The sequence below is a fragment of the Epinephelus lanceolatus genome, chromosome 11 (assembly GCF_041903045.1).
Source record: "Epinephelus lanceolatus isolate andai-2023 chromosome 11, ASM4190304v1, whole genome shotgun sequence".
Classification (NCBI taxonomy): Eukaryota; Metazoa; Chordata; class Actinopteri; order Perciformes; family Serranidae; genus Epinephelus; species Epinephelus lanceolatus.
The window spans coordinates 44253118-44278253 of NC_135744.1; the positions used below are offsets into that span (position 1 = coordinate 44253118).

The window sequence follows — 25136 nt, forward strand, 5'->3', positions numbered from 1 at the left end:
GACATTAACTTATGGAACAAAAAACAGCAACTACAAACTACTCAGTCCAGCATGCTGGGAAATGTGGGCGTCACTTCCAGTGTCGGACACATTACTCTAAAAATGTAATATATTACTTATTACTCTTTTCAAAAGGAAATAATATTACTTATTACTCTCTTCCAACAGTAATTTGTTACATTCCTCCTTTTTATTACTATCACCCCATAAAATTGGTAACTGTGTCTCTCCCCAAAATTCAGATGTGTCTCTGTGTGAATGTCAGGGTGAACAGTGCTAAGTGTAGCTAATGCTAGCTAGCTTCTATTTACCTGGGAGTTCTCTGTAACCTGTGGGCGGTATTTACCCAGAGATCTGTCTGACAGACGGAGAGTCACCTGTGGAGCAACATTTCATCCACCACATATCCAAGCACCAGCTTCATCACTTCTCTGTGTCTGCAGCTGTCCACCAATAAAACCCAGTTTGGCTTGTTTAGCCAGTGTAGAGCTGCAGCCGACCTCCGGGCCGAGGAGGGCTCACCTTTGGTGGGGTGTATTTCCTGGAGCTTCACGTTGTTGTGTTGCCGGTCGTTGTAGCCGAGGTTTTTCAGATCGGAGGATTGAGGACGTGTTTTTCACAGTGGAAACAGTTTTAGTCCGATGACCTGCAGCAGCAGAGTTCTCGTCATCTTTCCTCCCGACAGGATCAGAGTCATGAGAATGTTTCCAGCCGCTAAGTTAAACGTTTCAAACTAGCTCGCTGCTTTGTGACCATTATCTTAATGAGTCCACTGATGTGACGTTGTATTTCACGTCAGCAGTGACGTGATAACAAAAGTAACGTTGTAACGAGAGCATATCTATGTTCCCCACTTAACCCTGCAAAAAAGGTTCTATGTTCCCTGGGTTGTTTTTGTTTTTGCAAGCGGGGAACATAGAACCCGGGAAACATAGGGATGACCCCGTTGTAACGAGTTTTTTGGTTTTGGAGTGACTGTAATACTATTACTGACATTTCATTAGTAATAAGTTACACTACTCGTTACTGGAAAAAGTAATCTCAGTTCTGTAACATGTTGCTGCCCAACACTGGTCACCACAGTGTTAGTTTTTGCAGGGTCCATCTCTGAGAATCTATGTGCAGCCATTTCATCCACGCTGCCGCCTGCGTCTGTGATTGTCTCTCAAACTGTTTAGGATGTTAAACAGCCCTAAAAAAGTTTTTTTTTAACTGATCTGATTGATGGAAACCTGCCGACACCAACACACACACACACACACACACACACACAGAGTGCTACATGAAGGTGCTATTCTTTGTTCAGCTTTGTGTTTTCAGTCTGTATTTATTATATTTTGTTAAATTGTTTTCATTATTCCTATTAGCTATCAGCTCCTGTTAGCAGGGCACCGCTGGACGTACAGACAACATGACTGATCACTGTGAAACTGAAGGAAACTTAGAAACATGAAGATTCTTGGGGACGTTCGGAAAAGCTTTTTTGTTGTCCGGTTTCTCAACAGATTTATGGACGTTTATTACCTTTGGACATCAGATATGATGATATCAGGAAGTGGAAGTCACACTGAATCTAAAAATGTGTGTGTCATGTTTGCGTGTTCACGTTTCACTGAGTGATGAAGAAGAGAAGCTGACTCAGCTTCACCTCCTGCCTCCCTGTCAACTCCTTCTCTTTCTCTTTGTCCTGCTGAGCGTCTGTGTCCTATCGTGTCACCGTGGTAACAGCATCCTGAACAATGAGCTCAATGAAGTTTTAACTCCTCAGCTCCACCTTCATCCTGTCTGAACGGAGCTGTTGTGGGATTCAGGAGGATGTAGGAGGGGCGGGGCCATCACCATCAGTCACTTGAACCCATTTTACATCAAAATCATGTTTATAAGCAACTGTCATGAAATTAGGGAAAGACGTGAAGCATAAAAGCGATGAAACAGTAAGTATATTTTCTGAGCTGGTAACAAAGGCGTGGCTTCTCCAGGACTAGTCATGTGACTGCTGATGGACTCTGACCTGCCCATACTCCACCGTCTCTGTGCAGTGGTGAACTTCCCGCTTCCTCTGACCCATCTGGATGTTCACATCCGCGTACATAACTTCATCAGCATCTGAAGTACCTGACGGGGGGAGGGGCTTATGGATTAAAGGTCTTTTCAAATGTTTAAGTTGCCATTGTTGTTTTAGCAGCAAGTTTGTATAAGGTGTCTTTAATTAAAGTATTATGAGAGTTATTTGGGTGAACTGGCCCTTTACATAGTTCTTACCTGTACTGACGCCCTGAGAGCCGGGCATCTTGAATAAGAGGAAGAAGCAAACGGACATAGCAACAAGGAAGAGGAACGAGGCGGCAGCGATAACCACAGCTGCATATGGGAACAGGAACCCAGCAGCTTCTGAAAAGTTGAATAGAAACATCAAAATAATTATTAATACAAACGTTTCACTGCAGCGCAGTTATTTTACAAATATAGACCAATTAACTGTTAGTAAACAGTGTGATGTTTGTTGGTGGGCGGGGCTTAGCTGGAGGCAAACCAGTTCTCCACAGACATTAGCTAGCGCTAGCTAACAAGTTGTGTTGTCTTGTTTTAGACGATGGAGGAAGATGATGTGAGTGGTGCGTTCAGAAACACTCATTGTGAGTGTGGGAGCGCACTCTGACACAAACTGGACTGTCTAAGTGTGGATGATGTCACAGGAAGCCAATCTTACAAAGGAGGACGACACTTGAATGGTTTCCTCCAGTTTGTTTTGCAACTGAAGCTAATGTTAGCTAATGTGCAAAAAAGCTAGCATTGCATAAAATCCAATATTAGTCTTGCTATGGAAGCTAATGTTAGCTAATGTGCAAAAAAGCTAGCATTGCATAAAATCCAATATTAGTCTTGCTATGGAAGCTAATGTTAGCTAATGTGCTAAAAAGTTAGCGTTCCAGAGAAATCCAATATTCCTCTTAATCCCTCCCCAGTTTCTGATGAGGTGGACATGATAACCCTTAATACACATAACGTTATTGGTGACACACCACCCGCCATCCCCTCCACCTCCCTAGGACAAAGACAACTCATAAACTGCGTCACTTCATAAATCTTGATTTGAAACGTATTAAACAGGCAAAGGTGACTTATCCATGGTTTGCAGACATGAACAGTGCCAACGTTTTGTTCTGGTGACAGGGCCGTACAGTCTCACCTTGGCAGTCTTTCAGTAGGACGGACTTCTTTCTGCTGCTGAGCTGATATTTAACTTCACAAGTCAGATTTCCAGACTGATCTGCTTCCACAGTGATGGTGCTTCTGACAGGATGGTCAGCAGGTTGTGAGCTGATGTTCTTGCGCACTAATTGGTTGTTGAGCCACCAGATGAATTCGAGATTGTGCCCTGTGAAGGTGCAGTTGACCTCCCTCTTTCCTGACGGTGACACACACTTCTGAGAGACACCTGGGTCTACAACAGGAAGTGAGACACACAGTAAAATTTGAACCTGTCCTTTAAGGTGAAATGATTTCATTAGCCGCCTGGTTCTATGGATGTCAGTGTTGGTCCATCAATTTGATCCAGACTGAAAGATCTCTGGAATACTGCCATGACATTATATTAAGACATTCATGTTCTCCAGAGGATGATCCTTAATGTCTTTGGTGATGTCCTAACTTTTCCTCTGGTGCCTTTCATGAGGTTCACATTCGTGGCTTTGACTGAAATATTTCAACATCTATTGGATGAATTGTGATGAAATTTAGTTGATCATTCATGTTCCTCTCAGGATGAACTGTAATAACTTCAGTGATCCTCTGACTTTTCATGTAGAACTAATGACATTCACTTCAGCCTCAGCTGGACTCTGTGTTAACTGATTATTAGCCAATGCTAGCAGGCTAAACTAATCTGGTGGACATATTAAACGTTTTAACAGTTTATCAGCATGTTTTGTTGGAGCATGTAGATGTTGAAGAGAAGAGGCCTGAGAATGGAGCCTTGTGGAACTCCGCTTTTATCAGCCTGTTAACTATTGTTGTTGTTAGCATGCTTGTGGCTCAAGAATGGAGCCTTGTGAAACTCCACACCATTTTTGAATGTTCTGACGTGTCACTGTCCTCCAAATGAGATTTAAACCAATTTTTTAGTCTGATCTGTAGAATCTTGAGGTCAATTGTTGTCTATTGGATTTAATGACCACTTAGCATGATGGACGGACCAGCTGCTAACAGGTCGTCACAAAACCTGAACAAATACATAAACAGATAAACTATACCAAAAATATCATCAGCCTCAGCTGTAATGTGCTTATTATCAAATATGGCATGCTAACATGCTAAAATAGGATGGTAAACGTCAGACATAAACATAGATGCCTCATTGGCTGCTGGATTGTACGTCAATGTCGCCACCATATTGGAGGGCAAGACCTTCCTGTACACAAATACAAAACCTTATAGAATTTGGATGTTTATGCTGTAATCACTGCTGGATGCTCGATACAGGAGTGTGTGTTATGTTAAAATAATTCATCGTCATAAGGAACTGTAAAAACTCACATTTGTCATGCATGGATTTGTCTTATTGTAGACGTCTCCACAAGTATGAACCAAGGACAGTAAGACAAATCCATGCCTGACAAATGTGAGTTTTTACAGTTCCTTATGACGATTCATTATTTTGAATCATGTCACTAATTCAATTCATGTAAAAATAACACACACTCCTGCATTGAGCATCCAGCAGTGATCACAGCCTAAACATCCAAATTATAAAAAATGTTCTACCGCATGTAGTTCATAAATCCATGAATATGTAAACGACTTATTACAGTGGGCTGAGAAGTGTAAATGTTATAGTGCTTTATATCCAGAAAAACACAGCTCCTGTCACTTGTATTTGTTTACAGGAAGGTCTTGGCGTCTCCAATATGGCGGCAACATTGACGTACAATCCAGTAGCCAATGAGGCATCTATGTTTCTATATCTATGATGTTTACCATCCTATTTTAGCATGTTAGCGTTCCATAGTTGATAATAAGCACATTACAGTGTAGAGCTGAGGCTAATGAGATTTTTGTTCAGGTTTTGGGACGACCTGTTAGCAGCTGGTCCTCCCATCATGCTAAGTAGTCATTAAATCCCATAGACAACGATCAACCTCAATATACCACTAATCAGACTGGAAAATTAGTTAAAATCTTATATTGAGGACAGTGATGACTTATTGTTGATCAGTAGTAACACATCAGAGCGTTCAAAAATGGTGCGGAGTTCCACAAGGCTCCATTCTCGGGCCTCTTCTCTTCAACATCTACATGCTGATAAACTGTTAAAATGTTTAATATGTCCACCAGATTAGTGTAGCGTGCTAGCACTGGCTAATAATCAGTAAACACAGAGTCCAGCTGAGGCTTAAGTGATTGTTTTTGGTCATAAACCAAAGTATTGAACACATTAAAAATGCTGACCTGATGATGGCGCGAGATGAAAAATCAGAGGCTCAACAAAGTCATCCTGAGAGGAACATGAATAATTAACCACATTTCAACACAATTTATCAGATAAATATCAGCCTAGTGGTGATAAAACGTTTCGGGCAATCCATTCAGTAGTTGCTGAGATAATCAGTGTGGACAGACAGATAATGCTATATGTAGAATTGTTTTTAAATGAACAATTTTTTCTTATTATTATTATTATAGTTAATTCACAGTGCAGTGGGTCCTACCTTGAGCTGCTGATGTTACCATCAGAGCGGCGATGATGATGATGATGTTCAGAAGAATCATCTCTGCTGCTTCAGATTCACTCAACCGTCTTGTTTTCTTGCAGGAGTTTCTTCACAGTGACGTCTGTTTCTGCTTCAGTCTGACTCAAGAAACATTCTCATCAGTGATTCTAAAAATAAATGAAAACCTTCTCTCACACTGTGAATATTTAAGACCCACACAGCTCATACTCAACCACTGACCCCAGATTTAAATACTCTGCTGTTAGACAACTGCTAAACAGGAAGCAAACAGCTTTCAGTTATAACTGACAGAACGTTAATAAACCCAGTGACAGGAAACCGTACAGTGAAAGACAGACGATGAACCAAGAAACCAAACAGGTGTTTCTACTGTACATGTGATGAATATAGGTACCTGTCTATGAATCTGTTTCTCGTGGTTGACCGACTGCTGCTCCGACAGGACAACCTGTCACCGTGATACATAAAGAATGTGTTACCGCTCATCAATTAACCTTGTTTAATTTATAAGACTTTAAAATGAAAAATATTCAGTTTATCATCAGATAAGATAAATAAAATCAGCCAATTCTCACAGCTGAGAAGCTGCAACTTGGACATTCTCTGCAGTTTTTTGTTTGGAAAAATAACTTCAATGATCAAAACAAAATGAAAAACAGTCATACAAATAAGTCAAATTAACAAATACATTTTGCTAACAATACCAAGACTCATCCTAGCAGCTCTGTCAGGCTGTACGCTGAATTAAATGCTAACGTCAGCATGCTAACAATAACGATACTAACATGCTGAAAAATGCGGAGTTCCCCAAGGTTCCATTCTTGGGCCTCTTCTGTTCAAAATCAACATGCTCCCACAGTGCTAACAAACAGGTATTATGTTTATCATGTTCACCAGCTAATTAAGCTAGTTAAGCATGCTAACACAGAGATCCTTCATTAAGTAGCTTTGCTTCTTTATACAGAACCAAACAATGTCAGCATTCTGGAAGCAAAAGAGGCTTGACTAGCATGACATATAACACAACAGCCTCAGCATCTGGTGTGACATGTAACATACATAACATTCGAGTGAGCAGCACTTCATCAACAATAACAATGACATGACATGTCAATAACAATAATTTACCATCTCTGTTATATGGCAGCTGATCTCGTCCTCTGCTCGGAGGTTAAGGAGTTCCTGGACGTCATCATTTTCCGAATGTGCATATACTTTCAGCCTGTTCTTCTTGTTTGAGTTAGCTGCTAACTGCTGCTAGCTGCTTTTTAAATATCCTGGTGGGACAACTCTGTATCCCAGTTCCGTAATCAAACCTTTTATACAGCACAGCGAGGCGGCATGACAGAGCAACATTCACGCCTTGAACAGGAAGTGTCAAAGGAACTACAGACACGCTGCTATAGAAGAGTTGGACCTCAACATCTGTTTCCAAAGTAATAAATGACCTTTCAAATTCAGGTTTTATGTATTCCTTTTATAATACATTCTTGTATCACTGCACGTCTCTTACTGTTTTTATTAAGTCCTTGTATGTGCAAATCTACTGAGCAAAAAAGTTTCTGATTCAACATTAATTCTTCAAAAACACAAAACAAAAAGAAAACACTTGTTATATTTGTCTCAACTACAGCTCTGCTTCATGCTACTTGACATTTGTTTCACAGCTCGAACCACAGGCTGAACAACAGTGACAGTAAAGAAACCCTTCACTTTATATTCAAACTGTGGCAGCATCTTTATTTACTGAAAAACAACAGACACAATTCCAGTGACAGAAGTTGAGTGACTTATAAAAATGTTCACACACAGTTTTGGATCCTGGAGGACATTTGTGGATTTGTAGGAATGAGAATAAAATCAAGGAATGAAACTTTAAACTGAAGCTTTTATTAAGAAAAAAGAGAAATAAATAAATAAATAAATAAATAAACTCAACATGTGAAAATGATTATAATTTTAATTTTTTTATCTGTTGCAAATGAATTTTTTTAGAAGTACTACTTAGGGGATTTCGTAGGAATGAACTCAAACATCAGGGATGACATGCAGCGAGGGGCCGCAGACTGGAATCAAACCCACGGCCACCGCGGCATGGACACTACCTTTGTGTACGGGGCGCCTGCTCTGCCCACTGAACCACCAGGTGCCCAGAAATTCAGTCCTTAACATACTGACACCATTTATATTAAAAAAATGTTTGTGACATCCCCCCAAAAATAAAATGAAATAAAATAAATAAATGGAATTAAAGCTTTGGGCGTTGAAAGCAGCGAACACAGACTGTAGCTCAATCACTACGGAAAAAATGAATAAATATAATAAAATAATAAAAAATATATAAAACCAAAAAAGAGGTACAAATATATTGGAAAAATTCAACACATTTCACCCCCAAATCCTGGACGTGTGTAAGGGACATTTTTCCATTGTTTATGGAGTTGCCCAAAGACTATGGAATACTGGACAGATGTGTGACGTTTAGTGCAGGAGATTTTATCAACGCAATTAACCAGAGATCCTACATTTTTTGTTCTTGGCATTTATCCATAGGGACATAAAATAAAATGCAGTGAACTCATTTTTATTGATGTGATTGTACAAGCCAAAAGATTTATGGCATTGACATGGAAACACAGAGACAGTTCTGGACGCTGGCTGAAGGAGATGTGTTTTCCTTTGGAAAAAAATACAGACACAATCAAATATGAAAAAAGAGTGGTTTCAATGTTTATCAGATATCTTAGGGGCAAAGATTTATCTTGTATGTTGAGTCATAATCACAACCTCTGCATTAAAACTTGTTGTATACAAAGTAAATGTATTAAACAGTGTGTAATGAACGACTCGTATCAGTGTCTGTCATACAGAGGCCCCAGTGTTAGTTATTATTATTATTATTATTATTATTTGTATTTGTGTTCCTATTTACTTATTTTTGTATACATTTGTCATCATTTTTCAGTCGCTTTCATACAGCTTGTAACTTTGTATATAAAGTAAACATTCAGGTATAAAATTAACCTGCAGACGCTCCGGTTCAAAATGAGACCAAACTTTCTACAAATGTCAGTTTTCGAGACCTGATGAACAAAATGTGTCCCGCAACAGACGTTAAGGCTTGTTGTTGTTTTGTTTTTGTTTTTGTGCCAAGACGATTTCAACAAAACTGGCATCCCTGACCAGCTTTTTAAGAGGAGCGAGGAGTCGGCAGTTAGTGACGGAAAAACAGTCAATAAAACAATTATGAGTCATCTCAACATCCAGACGTCTTTGAGCATACAGTGGTAAATGTGCACACAAAATATTAGGCTGATTGGTCCAGTAGTTGGCAAGATTAGCTACAGACAGATGCACGCACACAAGCACACAAAGAAACTCATAATAACCAGAAGCTGCTCAGTTCACAATTCCTACGAGGGGTGTAACAGTAATTCACGGTTTGTGGCGTCAGCGTTCGGTACATTTGTGATACAGCCAGAGAAATGTCCTTTTGTTTTTAAAAATGTAAATGTATGAATCCCAGGGTCTCAGCGATACACCGGTTTTAAGGTATAACGTCATATAAAAGTTGACAGTTATCACACCTTGTACATCTGCTTATATACGATATTAAGAAAAAATGCAACTGGACGTTGAATCTCCTCTTTATTTGAGTTATTTTCTGAGGGAATACTTTTTACACAAACTTCCATTTACAGCTGCCTCCGAACAGTCGACGTTTAGTATCAGACAGTTGTTTTGTCAGTGAACCTTGTGAGCTGTAATGGAGCTGAATTTTGTAACGTTACCTTTGTTACATGTTGCTGTTGTCCCTGGCTTCATGTGAGCAGAGGAAAAGTCTGCTAGCTGCTAGGCTAATTTATACAATGTAAAATGCCATAGGCTTGTGCTAATAACGTTAGCATGTTGTATTTGTGGGGAAAATGTGTCCAGATAAAGACAAGTGTTTGTCTGTGAATGCTGCGAGTTATAGTGAAGCTGATTTGTGTTTGAAACTGTCTCTATGAAGCCATGTTTAATGTGTGTTTAATGTGTTTAATGTGTGTTTAATGTGTTTAATGTGTGTTTAATGTGGTTAATGTGTGTTTAATGTGGTTAATGTGTTTAATGTGTGTTTAATGTGTGTTTAATGTGTTTAATGTGTGTTTAATGTGGTTAATGTGTGTTTAATGTGGTTAATGTGTTTAATGTGTGTTTAATGTGTGTTTGATGTGGTTAATGTGTGTTTAATGTGTGTTTAATGTGTGTTTAATGTGTTTAATGTGTGTTTGATGTGTTTAATGTGTGTTTAATGTGTTTAATGTGTGTTTAATGTGTGTTTAATGTGGTTAATGTGTGTTTAATGTGTTTAATGTGTGTTTGATGTGTTTAATGTGTGTTTAATGTGTGTTTAATGTGTTTAATGTGTGTTTGATGTGTTTAATGTGTGTTTAATGTGTTTAATGTGTGTTTGATGTGGTTAATGTGTGTTTAATGTGTGTTTAATGTGTTTAATGTGTGTTTGATGTGTTTAATGTGTGTTTAATGTGTTTAATGTGTGTTTAATGTGTTTAATGTGTGTTTAATGTGTGTTTGATGTGTTTAATGTGTGTTTAATGTGTTTAATGTGTGTTTGATGTGGTTAATGTGTGTTTAATGTGTGTTTAATGTGTTTAATGTGTGTTTGATGTGTTTAATGTGTGTTTAATGTGTTTAATGTGTGTTTAATGTGTTTAATGTGTGTTTAATGTGTGTTTAATGTGTTTAATGTGTGTTTGATGTGTTTAATGTGTGTTTAATGTGTTTAATGTGTGTTTGATGTGTTAAATGTGTGTTTAATGTGTTTAATGTGTGTTTGATGTGGTTAATGTGGTTAATATGTGTTTAATGTGTGTTTGATGTGGTTAATGTGGTTAATATGTGTTTAATGTGTGTTTGATGTGGTTAATGTGGTTAATATGTGTTTAATGTGGTTAATGTGTGTTTAATGTGGTTAATGTGTGTTTAATGTGTTTAATGTGGTTAATGTGTGTTTAACAGGGATGCAAATTATCGATTAATTCATTAATCGATAGTTGTTTCATCTTAGCGATCGATGACTGATTAATTGATAAGCGGTGATTTTCCTGAGAAGTTGAATTTCCCTCTGAATCAATAGGTTCTATCTATACATAACATAAAAAGCTATATCTTCCTCATGATATACGGAAAAAAATCAAATCATATTCCTTAATCAAAGATTTATTTTGGGATATATTTGGGATACACTTGAGGGCAGGCAATAGTATTTTGGTAGCATATCAAAGATATTCTGAACAGTAAATATCAAAGTATTACGCAGGCTACTTGTAACCATGTTACATATTTGCTGAGTAATGCCCTCTGCTTTCCCAGCAGCACATACCGTCCGTCCCAACGCTGTGGTGACTGTAGGCTGTGAAGCCGATCCACTCGCTCCATGTAGCACGACTGAACGTGTCGTATTTTGTGGAGTTATTGTAGTTTACAAAGCTACCACATATTGTGCATTTGGCATCTCTGTCGTCATTAACCAACTTAAATTGGCTCCACACTGCACTCCGTCTTGTCCGCTTCATCATGCCGCTTTGTGTTTATGTTGCTCTCGTCAGAGCCCTGCTTCTAGTGTGTTCTCGCGTGTGTGTCAAGTACATCTGGCGTCAAGAGCGCCCTCACACAGACTGGCGGGGAATTACGGGTTTAAAAACACAACTAATTGCAATGAATTTATTTTAATCGAGTAATTTCTTATTGACAATTAATCGATAATCAATTCATTGTTTGCATCCCTAGTGTTTAATGTGTGTTTAATGTGTTTAATGTGTGTATTTAATGTGTTTAATGTGTATTTAATGTGTGTTTATTGTGTGTTTAATGTATTTAATGTGTGTTTAATGTGTGTATTTAGTGTGTGTTTAATGTGTATTTAATGTGTGTTTATTGTGTGTTTAATGTGTGTTTAATGTGTATTTAATGTGTGTTTAATGTGTGTTTAATGTGTGTATTTAGTGTATGTTTAATGTGTTTGTTTAATGTGCGTTTAATGTGTTTAATGTGTTTGTTTAATGTGCGTTTGAATCAACTCATCTGTTTCTGCATTTTATTTTGATCACAGTCTGTTTTCATAAAACTGCTTGTGACGTGTCAAATGTGACTTTGACATGTAGAAAACACAGAGACATGTTGTGTTTCACTGTGCAGCGAACACTTGACCATGAACACGTGTGCCGTTACACCCTCCTTCCTACATATCAAGAGATTAAAGAGCTTCTCTGTTGTTTTGGTATTTTGGCAAATTTACACAAGATATATAGAATAAATAATATAATCTTCAAGTTTTCAGATGAATCATCATAAATATTGTTCAGTGAAGTTAAAAAAGTTTCTGATTTCTTTTAGAAAATACTGGAACAAAGAATAAATAAATGATGTGACAGGCTGCAGGTGAGTGACATTATTAGAGGACAGAAGAAGAGCAGGTTTAACGCCCACAGGCTTTGTATTCGTGGCCCTCAGAGGAAGACGTCCATGGTCTGTGTGATGGGTCGCCGGCAGAGCGGACAGCAGCGCTGCTGGACGGGTCGGCGTTGGGTCAGGATGTCGGCGCAGGGTCGGCAGAGGCAGAGGTGTCGGCACGGCAGCAGCAGCACTGTCTTGCTCAAATCCTGACAGATGACGCACTTCTTCCTCTCCTCCTGCTCCTTCAGCAGGCTGAGCAGCTCGCCATCAGTCGGAGGGCTGCCGCCGCCCTCTGGAACGGATGCGCTCGTCCTCCCCGCCTCGCCGTCCTGCTGAGCGGGGAGCTGCGGGGAGTCCGGCTGGCTCGGCTCACTCGCTGGCAGCAAGTCGGCCTCAGCGATTAAAGCACCAGTGTCTGTGTGAGGCTGAGGGAGCCCCATCCTACTCACTTCCTGTACAGTCCTCCTGTGGACCTCCTGATTGGCCAGAGCTTGTTCCACTATGACTGCGTACAGCCTGCGAATGTTTGTCTGGACGCCACGAGCTCCCGGCAGAGCGTTGAACAAGCGGAGGCTCAGCTGTGCGGCGAGGACAGGCAGCCTGGGGTTCAGTAACAGCAGAGCCAGCGAGACGACGGCCGCTGTGATGAGCAGGCCGTGTGAGTCCACCATGAAAACAGTGAAGAAGACACGGCCCAGTGCGCCCAGGAAGTCCAGCAGCAGCTGGCAGGGCGCCCACAGCAGCACGGAGGTGCCGACCAGACAGCTGTACAGGAAGGTCAGCACAGTCAGAGCCAGCTCCACCACTCTGTGCACGGGCTCCGCCACCACCTCCCAGACGCCCGCCAACACACACAGACAGTTCTGCATGCTGATGAGGACGATGTTGACCATCGTGTTGACGAAGTAGAGCGCGAGGCTGAGCGCGATGCAAACGCCCTCGCATGTCTGTCGCAGGATGCAGCTCCCTGAGAGGAGCCAGCAGTGCAGCGCCTCCTTGGTGCGCAACGCCACGTGACAGGAGAGGTGTCCCACCATCTTGAAGCTCTCAAACACGCCTCCCAGCGTCTGCAGCCAGCCCTCCACGGCGTGCAGGGCTCCGCAGGCGGTCCTGGAGACGGCCTCGGTGGCGGCGAGGAAGGAGAAAACAGCAAAGTTCCAGTATTCAACCAAACTGGAGCCGTTCAGCGTGCCGTGGAGGGAAGTGCCCACGCCGGACAGGAAGCGAAGCAGCCAGCTGTACGTCCTGACGAGCAGGTCGAGCAGCAGGCAGCAGGCGTCCACACATCTCCCAGCGGCAAGAGACACAAAGTTCACTTCCTCCATATTCGGCTGCAGAGAGGAGAGAGTCACAAGAGGAGTTAGAGCGCCACATTACATCTGTCAGCTCCTCTGCACCAATCAACACCAACATGCATCAACGTCCACACCTGATCTCAGGAACACGCAGAGTGTGGATCATGAAGCTAGTATGAAACTCTACGGTGACCTCTGGTGGCCTTCAGGCGACACATCACAGCTGGAGGTTACACTGCAGCTTCTGACAGATGTAAGTGTGAGTTTGTCGCAGACGCAGGTTTAAACCCTTAAACTGAAGCTGAGATGATGTCAGAGCAACGACCCCATAAAAGGAGATGTTGCTGGTGCTCCCTGATTGTTTGAGGGGAATTATTATTTTTATTTGGCAGGTGACAGCTGTTGGATATCGCTGTTAACAGTAACTCAATGGAACATAACAAAAGCCTCGTCTCCACCGACCAGTCCGGTTCATTGTTTCTGTCTCCACAGTAAAAGTTGTGGATGGTCCCAACAGAAGCGTTCCTTAGCGTCCCCATGTTTGGTCCCCCCTCTGTTGGGGTACCTAGCACACAGATCTGGTACTAAAAGGTGGAGCTGTGAACCCTGCAGTCTGATTGGTCAGTAGAGTAAAATCATCTGTACACTAATTTTTCTTATTAAACAAAGGTTAAATAAATAAAATGATTTTCTTTTCAGTGCCGTCCACATGCACTCATTACTCTAATGTTTCACTTTTCTTTTACTTTCATTTTGTGGTATTAGATTTTGTTGTCTTCAATTTAACTTAATTTCTGTGAAGGGCACTATGTCAAATAAATGCATTATCTATCATTGCATAAATAAGTTTGTAAAAGAAACAGAGCTCCCGATTCAAACACAAGTACACTCAAAAGATGCTGAGCAAAGATCACAGTGAAAATAAAACCACTGAATTACAGTCAGTGTGGAGGGTCGTTTAAGCGGAGGGAGACTGTGCGAACAAACGAGAGGAAAACCCCTTCTGTAGGTTTAAATCCATTTAAACGGGTGTTGCTTTCTATAATATGTATGCCGAATATAAGAGTACGTCCTACTGACTCAGGTGTGGTGTTGAGTCAAACTCGTGAGTTTTGTGTTTTCATGTAAACATCATATTAATTGATTTCCACATTGAGTTTGGCGGTACATCGGAGCTTCTGTATCTTACATTAACTGAGTACAGTGAAGATATCTGAGCGTAGATGATAAAAACATAAAATAACCTTTACTTTGAGAAAATACCAGAACATTATTATTCATTAAATACGTATTTATCCTTTCTGTCTGAAGCCTTCAGTGTCTTTGGCAGCTAGCTACCACATGCTAACGCTGCTAGCACACCACACCCATCAGCGTCAGAGTTAAAAATAAATATAAAATAACAACAAGGTTTCGGAGGAGAATCAGAGGTTGTGTTGAGAGGAGGTGACTCACCGTGACAACATGGCGCGGACAGATTTAATCACCGGAATGTCTGTGGACAACTTCAGGTGTTAGCCATGAGTGTTAGCATGTTTGAATCAGCTTCTTCTTCTTTAGTTTAATGGCGGACCGCGAACCATCGTATGAGCTGCACAGCGCCCCCTGCTGTATCAGACTATAAACAGCATATTTACCAAACTGCATAATAATCAATACAAAACTATAAAATTAACTTCTGTTTTTTTAGGTCCGTTTATTGAATATGTTAAAATAATACAGACAGAAAATAAAAATAAAATCAAATTCAGCAACAAATGAGCGACTCACTCAAATATTAAAGGGTTAGGGGGAAGAAGATTTCTGCCCCTACCCCCTCTTATTTTTGATTTTTTATACTTTAATCATAGAAAATAAAAGCTAAATTAACAGCACTCAGGGTTGTGATATGTATCTAAACAAATCAAGCCTTTTAATAATCAGAGGAGATAAACCAAAACCATCAAATAAGAAATAACCAAATAATAAATCACTGGTCCGTCTTATAATCGTCCGACGTTTCATCTCTGAGGAGTTTATTTTTAGTTTGGATAAAGTCAGTTTTTTAGCTCATCATCAACAGACCAACACCTTTGTTTTGTAACACAAGGAAGTTTTGCATTTGTTCTTATTGGTGGTTTTTGAATATACCCTCACTGGCCACTTTATTAGGTACACCAGTTCAACAGCTTATCAGTGTAAACAGCTAATCAGCCAATCAGGTGTCAGCAGTTCATTAACACTGAGTCATGTAGACATGATGAAGACGAGCTGCTGAAGTTCAAACGGAGCATCAGAATGATGAAGAAAGGTGATTGAAGTGACTCTGAACGTGGCATGGTTGTTGGTGCCAGACGGGCTGGTCTGAGTATTTACTGGGATTTTCAGCACAACCATCTCTAGGGTTTACAGAGGATGGTCCCAAAAAGAGCAAATATCCAGTGAGCCAAAATGCCTTGTTGATGCCAGAGGTCAGAGGAGAATGGCCAGACTGGTTCAAGATGATAGAAAGGCAACAGGAAGTCAAATAAGCACTGGTTCCAACCAAGGTGTGCAGAAGAGCATCTCTGAAGCAACAACACCTTGTCCAACCTTGAAGCAGATGGGCTACAGCAGCAGAAGACCACACCAGGTGCCACTCCTGTCAGCTAACAACAGGAAACTGAGGCTACAATTCACCAAAACTGGACAATAGAAGATTGGAAAAACCACATTCAGATGGAAGCATGGATCCATCCTGCCTTGTATCAACGCTTCAGGCTGCTGCTGGTGGTGTAATGGTGTGGGGGAGATTTTCTTAGTACCAACTGAGCATGGTTTAAACACCACAGCCTACCTGAGTATTGTTGCTGAGCGTGTCCATCCCTTTATGACCACAGTGTACCCATCTTCTGATGGCTACTTCCAGCAGGATAACGCACCATGTCACAAAGCTCACATCATCTCAAACATGACAATGAGTTCACTGTACTCCAATGGCCTCCACAGTCACCAGATCTCAGTCCAATAGAGCACCTTTGGGATGTGCTGGAACGGGAGATTCTCATCATGGATCAACTGTGTGATGTCATCATGTCAATATGGACCAAACTCTCTGAGGAATGTTTCCAGCACCTTGTTGAGTCTGTGACACCAAGAATTAAACAGGGGGTCCAACCTGGAACCAACAAGGTGTACCTAATAAAGTGGCCGCTGAGTGTATATATTACCAATGATGATGGGCTTATAATGTGAATATTGATATATATACATTTAATAACAGTTCCACAAGCTGACAAACTTTCCTAAATTTCTTCTTTTTCCTAAAGAAGGAAATCCTTCTTCTTTTTTTTTTTTTTAAATATAATTTTTATATGTTGCGACTCAGCTGCAGTCATCGATCTGAAACAGCCAGAGGAGATTGATGTCAGACTGATTAATATTTATATTGATATGATGATAAAAGTTTTCATTTCTAAAAAAAACTCCTTATGAATAATAAATGACAGTATTGTTGGTGATTTTTCTGTTTAACAATTTTATTTTTAGTTCACTTTCATGCTTTTGTTTTGAAGCAGGAACATAACCAGGAAGTCCTGGCACATGCGCAGTTTTCATGATGACGGAAACCAGTTTTTAAATTGTGGGCGGGGCAGCAGAATCTGGCTCCTCCCATCAGATCCTCATGCCTGCTCTCTTTTACGTCCGCAGATACGATTTATACTCTGAGTGCCTTCCGAGCGGAGGCACTGTGGAATCATCGAAGCATCAACCATGAGCGGCAGAGGCAAAGGAGGCAAAGGACTCGGTAAAGGAGGCGCCAAGCGTCACCGTAAAGTTCTCCGTGATAACATCCAGGGAATCACCAAACCCGCCATCCGCCGTCTGGCTCGCCGCGGCGGAGTGAAGCGTATCTCCGGTCTCATCTACGAGGAGACCCGCGGGGTGCTCAAGGTCTTCCTGGAGAACGTCATCCGTGACGCCGTCACCTACACCGAGCACGCCAAGCGGAAGACGGTGACCGCCATGGATGTGGTGTACGCTCTCAAGAGGCAGGGCCGCACCCTGTACGGCTTCGGAGGTTAAACCGTCACTGACCCGCTGATACTCAACAACACAAAGGCTCTTTTAAGAGCCGCACACTCTCACCTCAAGAGACACGTCCTAACACGTACTTAATAATCATTGTTGGTTTAAAGTCTTGGTTTGGTTTAAATAAACAGTGTAGTGATAACTGACTGTGGGTGGTAAAACAAAATGTCGGTGTTTTGTAACGTCTCAATTTCGAGACCACAGAGAACAACGAGCGATAATGTGGGTCAGGACCTTCAAACCATGTCCGCTGAAAACAGCTCAGCTCAGAGTGAGAATCAAGGACTGAGTCACAGTAACTTAGGTAACACAGTAACACAGGCATCATGTCAGTGGAGGGAGGCCGGGCGGATGGTGTGTTTGGTACATATGTGCCGAATACAACAGTAGCCTCCGTCTCACTGACTCAGGTGACGTCTTGAGTCAAACTCGTCAGGTTTGTGTTTCCTTGTAAAAGATTAAGTGATTTCTAAGTGGAGTTTGGTGACAGAGCAGCTCTTGGGAGGGGTGTGTGTGTGTGTGTGTGTGTGTGTGTGTGTGTGTGTGTGTGTGTGTGTGTGTGTGTGTGTGTCACTACAGTTACACTTCCAAACACAGGTTGGGCTTTCTGTCAAATGCTGTAAAGTTTAGTTGATTCAAAACACAATAAACACATTAACGTGACTCAACAGAGACAATTTCAAACAGAAATAAGGGAACAGGAAGTCGTAACTCTGATTGTGACCTCAGAAATCTCATATTCTCTGGGCCCAAAATTTAAACCTTATTGGTGACAGATTGCAACTGAGATTCATCAGAATATTGAAATGGAGAAAGTCCACTGACTGACTACATTATACTGAAACTGCCACACAGTCAGAAATGCTTATGAAAGATACTACTGGCAGGAAAAAGCCAAAACTTGCAAATGTTTGCATGTTGATCCTCCAACATCAGACCAGCAGCTGCAGATAATAAACCAAATCCAGCTCGAGCTGGAAAATGTACAAAATATAATGTGAGAAATGGATCGTGTATAAACAGCACGGAGAGAAGAGTGACAGTGTGTGCTGAGCTGCACAGTCAAATGATATGAACATGAAGAAAGAAAAGAAAAACTGATGGACATGTTTTATACAGACATGTTTATCTGTGTGAGAGGGCTGAAATATGTACAAGGGCCCATTTGCACATGTGCAGAAATTAGTGAAAGGAGAAAAGTTGTAAGAAAACAAGTTAAAAACAAGAAAATGACCTGAAAAAGGAACTTAAAAATTACAATAAATAATAATACGATTCTAAACTGTAATAATAATAATAATAATGATAATACAAAAATAATTTCCCCCTACTTTTAAAATTATTTTTTTTCAAAGCTGTTATTCATTTTTTAAAAAGTAAAGAAATACTGATGGACATGTTTTATAAAGACGTGTATTTTGGTTAGAGGCTCCAAATATGTAAAAAGAGAAAATTAAAAACAAGAAAAGGAGATTAAAAATTATAATGACAATATAATAATGTAAGATGATTCTAAAATGTAATAATGATAAAAATAATAATAATAATTACAAAAACAGCCTTTTACCCAATTCTTAAAAGAATTTTCTGAAGCTTTTGTTTATTTAAATAGGCCATTATTTATTTTTATTATTTAAGTTAAAGTTAGAAAAAGTAAAGCTATTATTTGTTTTTAAAAAAAAAGAGAAGAAAAACTGATCAACATGTACATTTGTGTTACAGATTTTAAATATGCAAAAAGTGCACGTGCAGAAATTAATGAAAGGAGAAAAGTTGTAAGAAAACAAGTTAAAAACAAGAAAATGACCTGAAAAAGGACCTTAAAAATTACAATAATTCTGTAACACATTTCTTAACTGTAATAACAACAATAATAATAATAATAATAATAATAATAATAATAATAATAATAATAATAATAATAATAATAATACAAAAATAATTTCCCCCTACTTTTAAATTTTTTTTTTCAAAGCTGTTATTCATTTTTTAAAAAGTAAAGAAATACTGATGGACATGTTTTATAAAGACGTGCATTTTTGTTAGAGGCTCCAAATATGTAAAAAGAGAAAATTAAAAATCAAGAAAAAGAGTTTAAAAGTATCAATGATAATATAACAATGTAACATGATTTTAAAATGTAATAATAATAATAATAATAATAATTACAAAAATAGTTTGTTCTCAATTCTTAAAATAATTTTCCGAAGCTTTTGTTTATTATCATTATTTATCATTATTATTATCATTATTTATTTTAAAAAGTTAAAGTTAGAAAAAGTAAAGCTATTATTGTGTTGTATGTATTATATATAATATATAATATAATAATGTAGCACAACTTTAAAATTTAACAGTAATAATTACAAATGTAATATTTCCCTAGTTTAGTTTATATATTTATTTATGATGTAATTTTATCATTTGATTGATTGATTGATTGATTGATCTGACAGACATAATGAGCTCAGGCTTCAGAGGATTGAGGAGCTCATGTTTGGCGCATGCGCTGTTGCGTCTAGAGCGTGTCAGCCAATCCTGTACGAGCAACAGCACAGTCAAATTTGCATGAAGCGCATACAAGTTGTACCAGCTGTAAGCACAGCCGCATTACCTGTCGAACGACAGTCTTCAGACACAACCATGCCTGACGCAACAACCAAAACTCCAGCGGGCCGGAAGGGCTCAAAGAAAGCCGCGGCTAAAACCACCAAGACCGGCAACAAGAAGAGGAAGTCCAAGAAGAGGAGGGAGAGCTACGCTATCTACGTGTACAAGGTGCTGAAGCAGGTCCACCCCGACACCGGCATCTCCTCCAAGGCCATGACCATCATGAACTCCTTCGTCAGCGACATCTTTGAGCGCATCGCCGGTGAGGCCTCCCGTCTGGCTCACTACAACAAGCGCTCCACCATCACTTCCAGGGAGATCCAGACCGCCGTCCGCCTGCTGCTGCCCGGGGAGCTGGCCAAGCACGCCGTGTCTGAGGGCACCAAGGCCGTCACCAAGTACACCAGCTCCAAGTAAACACCTCTGCTCTCACTCAGCGACACAGCTACAACACAAAGGCTCTTTTAAGAGCCACACACTCACACTCTGCAGAGCTCGTCCTGTTATTGGTCCCTGAATATGAAACGTGCAGCAGCAGTGTTGATTCAGTGTGTGACGGAGCACTGCACAACATGAGGACCAAACATCTGCACCTGCAGGACTCCAGAGTTTAGGAACAACTCAACATGTTCTTTAAATCATCAAGTGTTGTAAATGATGATGATGATGATGATGATAGTAATAATAATAAAGCACTGATCATGTCTTTAAAGAGACTGAGTGACGTCAGCGCAGCATTTCAGTGTCAATATTTTCTGCACATTAATATTTGATAATATAAGGTTCATATGTTTAAAGGTGAAGAACACCTGAGTCTGATTGTGTCTGCAGCGCTGCCAGGTGGGAAATGTAGGATTATCGTACCAGAGACTCAAAATTATCGTATTTTGAGGGAAATTATCGTACATCCGCCATAACCAAAATAACAAGCCTACTGATGCGCTATAGGCAGCTATACAACAGTTAGTTTTGACTGGGTAATTTGATTGGACGAGAGGCATTCCGTCCGTGAGTGCTGATATAGAGTATAACATCACTGGGACATGTAACAGTAAAATCACTCCGCTCACAGGTGTTATAAATATAAACACAACCGTTAATTAACCAGCTGTCACACTCGCTACACTGACACAAACTGACACTATAGCGTTACACCAAGAAGATGGATATTTCCCCCAAAGTTACATGTGAATTAAATTGTGAGAGGTCGTCAGGAGAGGACGAGGAAAAGGAAAGCCAGGACTCTTGTGTGCAGACCTCCAGGTGTGTTTGAGTCCGGCCGTGCCAACATCCAGGTTTGAACTGGACGAAGTTACACAGCTGCAGATCAATGTAAATACAAGGTAGCTAGTGAGTTCCTGGCGTGTGTGCTGCGTTGCCTGGCAACAGACCGGGGGAACTGTTTTTTTGTGGAGCTACATAACATACTTAAATAATTTATTTCATCACCTTTTGTTAACATTTCCTTACTCAGCATTGCTGTTTAAGCTGTTGTTGACCTGTTGGATAAAAGCAACATCACACTGGAGGGAGTGACGTTGGACTGTATATCTTCACGGCTGTGACACAGTACAACGTCACGACCTCCAGTGTGATGCTGCTTAAATATAGTCACTCTAGTGTTTACTTTATTTTCCATTTTCCTTGCTTCTGTTTTTCTTCTTCTGTTTTGAATCTTATTCTCGCTGAAGTGTGATTGGCTGGAAACATGTCACATGGGAACAGATGCCTTCAGGGCTCACAAAAACTCCAGCATACTGATTAAAACCACACATTCATGAAACATCAAATTATCGTACATTTGGCCTTTTTTGGGATTATTGATCGTACACCTGTCTCACTTTGAGTCTCAAACTCTCTCTTTAGACCAGCCTCTGTGCGCGCGCTTTATATTTCGAATTTGTTTTGACCAATAGCTGATGAGCCTGAGTGCGCGTGCTCATTGGTCCCGGCCTGGACCAATGAGCGCCGCCCTGTCTCCGGCAGCTCCTTTATAAGGCGGCTGTTGACAGTGCGTCAGTATTCCTTGTTTCGCTGTGAACACACAGAGAGCTAATAAACCAAGATGGCAAGAACCAAGCAGACCGCCCGTAAATCCACCGGAGGAAAAGCTCCCAGGAAGCAGCTGGCCACCAAAGCTGCCCGCAAGAGCGCCCCGGCCACCGGCGGAGTCAAGAAGCCTCACCGTTACAGGCCCGGTACCGTGGCCCTCCGAGAGATCCGCCGCTACCAGAAGTCCACAGAGCTGCTGATCCGCAAGCTGCCCTTCCAGCGCCTGGTCAGGGAGATCGCTCAGGACTTCAAGACCGACCTGCGCTTCCAGAGCTCCGCCGTCATGGCTCTGCAGGAGTCCAGCGAGGCTTACCTGGTGGGTCTCTTCGAGGACACTAATCTGTGCGCCATCCACGCCAAGAGGGTCACCATCATGCCCAAAGACATCCAGCTGGCCCGCAGGATCCGCGGAGAGAGGGCTTAGACTCAGCCCGCACCAGCTGAGGCTGATCTCAGACCACTCAGTAAAACCAACGGCTCTTTTAAGAGCCACATACACACACTAACAGAGCTACACGTCCCCTGACACACACTGGTAACATCACAGCAAGCACGTGATCAATCCAGCAACTATTTAAACTATTTAAGTGTTGAACTGCGCTCCTGAAGCGGGATTTCTAGCTGTGCAGCAGAACCTCTGTGTGTCTGTGTCACTCTGCAGTTACACCTCAAACACTGGTCAGCGGCGACAGAGGTTTCTGTGGCGTGCTGTCATTTTTCAAAAATGTAAGATGACATAAAATAGACCTTTATTGATCCCACCATTGAGAAATTCCAGTGGATTTGGATTATGTTTCCTTACTTTGTATTAGTCCACCCTGTGGACAGGCTCTGCTGCAATCAACATTTATTAAGTCAACTGGCTTTTGAGTGAGTTCAGAAAGTGTTTGAGAGGAGCCTGTCCGCCATCATTGTCTCTGCAAAATGGAGGTGCATTCATATTAATGTTACACACAGTTATTAACATGTTGATAGACCAGACAGGATCAGAGTCTTTAGTTCAGTGTGTGTGGCTCTTAAAAGAGCCGTTTGTTTGTTTGTTTGTTTGTTTACTTCTTGCTCTGCTTCTCGGTCTTCTTGGGCAGCAGCACAGCCTGGATGTTGGGCAGCACGCCGCCCTGAGCGATGGTGACTCCGCCCAGCAGCTTGTTGAGCTCCTCGTCGTTGCGGACGGCCAGCTGCAGGTGACGGGGGATGATCCTGGTCTTCTTGTTGTCGCGGGCAGCGTTCCCAGCCAGCTCCAGGATCTCAGCGGTCAGATACTCCAGCACCGCCGCCAGGTACACCGGAGCTCCGGCACCGACCCGCTGAGCGTAGTTCCCCTTCCTCAGGAGCCTGTGGACACGGCCGACAGGGAACTGAAGTCCGGCACGAGATGAGCGGCTCTTCGCCTTAGCTCTCGCCTTCCCGCCTTTTCCTCCACGACCAGACATCTTGTTTTATTTTCTTCGCTTTCAAAGAGAGAAATATAACAATAACGCCGCATCAACTGCATTATATAGCTACGGGAGCTGCACTGTGATTGGCCGAAGTGAGCGCGACTCCGATCCTCCAATCAGAGGAGAGTTCATATTTACCACTGTACTTTCTCTCAGTTGAAGTGACTCATCAAAAGTTTTCAAACGACTTTTAACGTGTGAATGATGTTGATGTATTTTAATATACTGTCATTGTTTTTAACTAATGCAAAGTGTCTTTGAGTTCTGTGAAAAGTGCTTTATGAATAAAATATATTCCTAGTGCTACTTCAAAATCAATATAATATGATCCACAGTCATCTTAATATTGCTCAGTAAAAGTTAAATGGAAAAAAATAGTCTCTGGTATCACTACAGATAATAAACGTGTGATTTTACACATGTGTATAAGGTTCTTATTATCCTGTGATTTCCCTCTTCATTATTCTGACTGTAGACATGAATGATCTGTAGATGAATGTGTGAGGAGTGTCTTTGTAATATGACACAGTCATGGTGTACTGAAGATCTTTACTGTCACCTTAAACTGCAGAGAAAAATCTGGTTGATTACATGTTCAAATCACATATCTTTTGTTTATGAACATGTGCTCATCACTGAGTATTATGAAGCAGTCAGTAGTTACATCAGAGGAGTCAAACTCATTTTAGAATGGGTCACACACAGCTCAGTTTCATCTCAATCCCACAATGACCTGTAAATATCTCATAATGACCTGTAAATATCTCATAACGACCTGTAAATATCCCACAATGACCTGTAAATATCTCATAATGGCCTGTAAATATCTGATAATGACCTGTAAATATGACCTGTAAATATCTCACAATGACCTGTAAATATGACCTGTAAATATCTCACAATGACCTGTAAATATGACCTGTAAATATCTCACAATGACCTGTAAATATGACCTGTAAATATCCCATAATGACCTGTAAATATCCAACAATGACCTGTAAATATCTCACAATGACCTGTAAATATGACCTGTAAATATCTCACACTGACCTGTAAATATGACCTGTAAATATCTCACAATGACCTGTAAATATGACCTGTAAATATCTCACAATGACCTGTAAATATGACCTGTAAATATCCCATAATGACCTGTAAATATCCAACAATGACCTGTAAATATCTCATAATGACCTGTAAATATCCAACAATGACCTGTAAATATCTCATAATGACCTGTAAATATCCAACAATGACCTGTAAATATCTCATAATGACCTGTAAATATCCAACAATGACCTGTAAATATCTCATAATGATCTGTAAATATCCCATAATGACCTGTAAATATCCCACAATGACCTGTGAATATCCCATAATGACCTGTAAATATCCCACAATGACCTGTAAATATCTCATAATGACCTGTAAATATCCCATAATGACCTGTAAATATCCCATAATGACTTGTAAATATCCCATAATGACCTGTAAATATC

The 25136-nt window shown here is 40.7% G+C and overlaps 6 protein-coding genes across 6 annotated transcripts; 3 read left to right on the forward strand and 3 right to left on the reverse strand.

The window, feature by feature from the left end:
* Nucleotides 1-1515: 1515 nt before the first annotated feature.
* On the reverse strand, nt 1516-5933 carry LOC117270496 (uncharacterized). Its single transcript, XM_078172097.1, has 4 exons — nt 5709-5933; nt 3191-3445; nt 2263-2391; nt 1516-2115 (listed from the first exon to the last, which is right to left on the reverse strand). Exons 1-4 carry the CDS (start codon nt 5767-5769, stop codon nt 1982-1984), a joined length of 579 nt encoding a protein of 192 aa, XP_078028223.1. The 5' UTR covers nt 5770-5933; the 3' UTR covers nt 1516-1981.
* A 6108-nt stretch (nt 5934-12041) lies between these two features.
* On the reverse strand, nt 12042-15043 carry LOC117250509 (E3 ubiquitin-protein ligase RNF26-like). Its single transcript, XM_033616534.2, has 2 exons — nt 14942-15043; nt 12042-13522 (listed from the first exon to the last, which is right to left on the reverse strand). The coding sequence occupies exon 2, from the start codon at nt 13514-13516 to the stop codon at nt 12245-12247; it is 1272 nt and encodes a 423-aa protein (XP_033472425.2). The 5' UTR covers nt 13517-13522; nt 14942-15043; the 3' UTR covers nt 12042-12244.
* A 2139-nt stretch (nt 15044-17182) lies between these two features.
* LOC117270469 (histone H4) lies at nt 17183-19580 on the forward strand. Its single transcript, XM_078172098.1, has one exon. It carries the CDS (start codon nt 17219-17221, stop codon nt 17528-17530), a length of 312 nt encoding a protein of 103 aa, XP_078028224.1. The 5' UTR covers nt 17183-17218; the 3' UTR covers nt 17531-19580.
* Nucleotides 19581-20146: 566 nt separating this feature from the next.
* Nucleotides 20147-20890, forward strand: LOC144464771 (histone H2B 7-like). Its single transcript, XM_078172679.1, has one exon. The coding sequence runs from the start codon at nt 20180-20182 to the stop codon at nt 20561-20563; it is 384 nt and encodes a 127-aa protein (XP_078028805.1). The 5' UTR covers nt 20147-20179; the 3' UTR covers nt 20564-20890.
* A 1262-nt stretch (nt 20891-22152) lies between these two features.
* Nucleotides 22153-22694, forward strand: LOC117250508 (histone H3-like). Its single transcript, XM_033616533.2, has one exon. The coding sequence runs from the start codon at nt 22212-22214 to the stop codon at nt 22620-22622; it is 411 nt and encodes a 136-aa protein (XP_033472424.2). The 5' UTR covers nt 22153-22211; the 3' UTR covers nt 22623-22694.
* A 531-nt stretch (nt 22695-23225) lies between these two features.
* LOC117269249 (histone H2A-like) lies at nt 23226-23740 on the reverse strand. Its single transcript, XM_033646153.2, has one exon. The coding sequence runs from the start codon at nt 23629-23631 to the stop codon at nt 23248-23250; it is 384 nt and encodes a 127-aa protein (XP_033502044.2). The 5' UTR covers nt 23632-23740; the 3' UTR covers nt 23226-23247.
* Between the last annotated feature and the right edge of the window lie 1396 nt (nt 23741-25136).

Coding starts and splice junctions, on each gene's coding strand:
- LOC117270496 (XM_078172097.1), bottom strand. CDS start 5,769: ATGATTCTTCTGAACATCATCATCATCATCGCCGCTCTGATGGTAACA. Junction 3,446..5,708: donor GGTAACATCAGCAGCTCAAG/GTAGGACCCACT, acceptor TTCCTGTTGTAG/ACCCAGGTGTCTCTCAGAAG. Junction 2,392..3,190: donor CCTACTGAAAGACTGCCAAG/GTGAGACTGTAC, acceptor TCAACTTTTCAG/AAGCTGCTGGGTTCCTGTTC.
- LOC117250509 (XM_033616534.2), bottom strand. CDS start 13,516: ATGGAGGAAGTGAACTTTGTGTCTCTTGCCGCTGGGAGATGTGTGGAC.
- LOC117270469 (XM_078172098.1), top strand. CDS start 17,219: ATGAGCGGCAGAGGCAAAGGAGGCAAAGGACTCGGTAAAGGAGGCGCC.
- LOC144464771 (XM_078172679.1), top strand. CDS start 20,180: ATGCCTGACGCAACAACCAAAACTCCAGCGGGCCGGAAGGGCTCAAAG.
- LOC117250508 (XM_033616533.2), top strand. CDS start 22,212: ATGGCAAGAACCAAGCAGACCGCCCGTAAATCCACCGGAGGAAAAGCT.
- LOC117269249 (XM_033646153.2), bottom strand. CDS start 23,631: ATGTCTGGTCGTGGAGGAAAAGGCGGGAAGGCGAGAGCTAAGGCGAAG.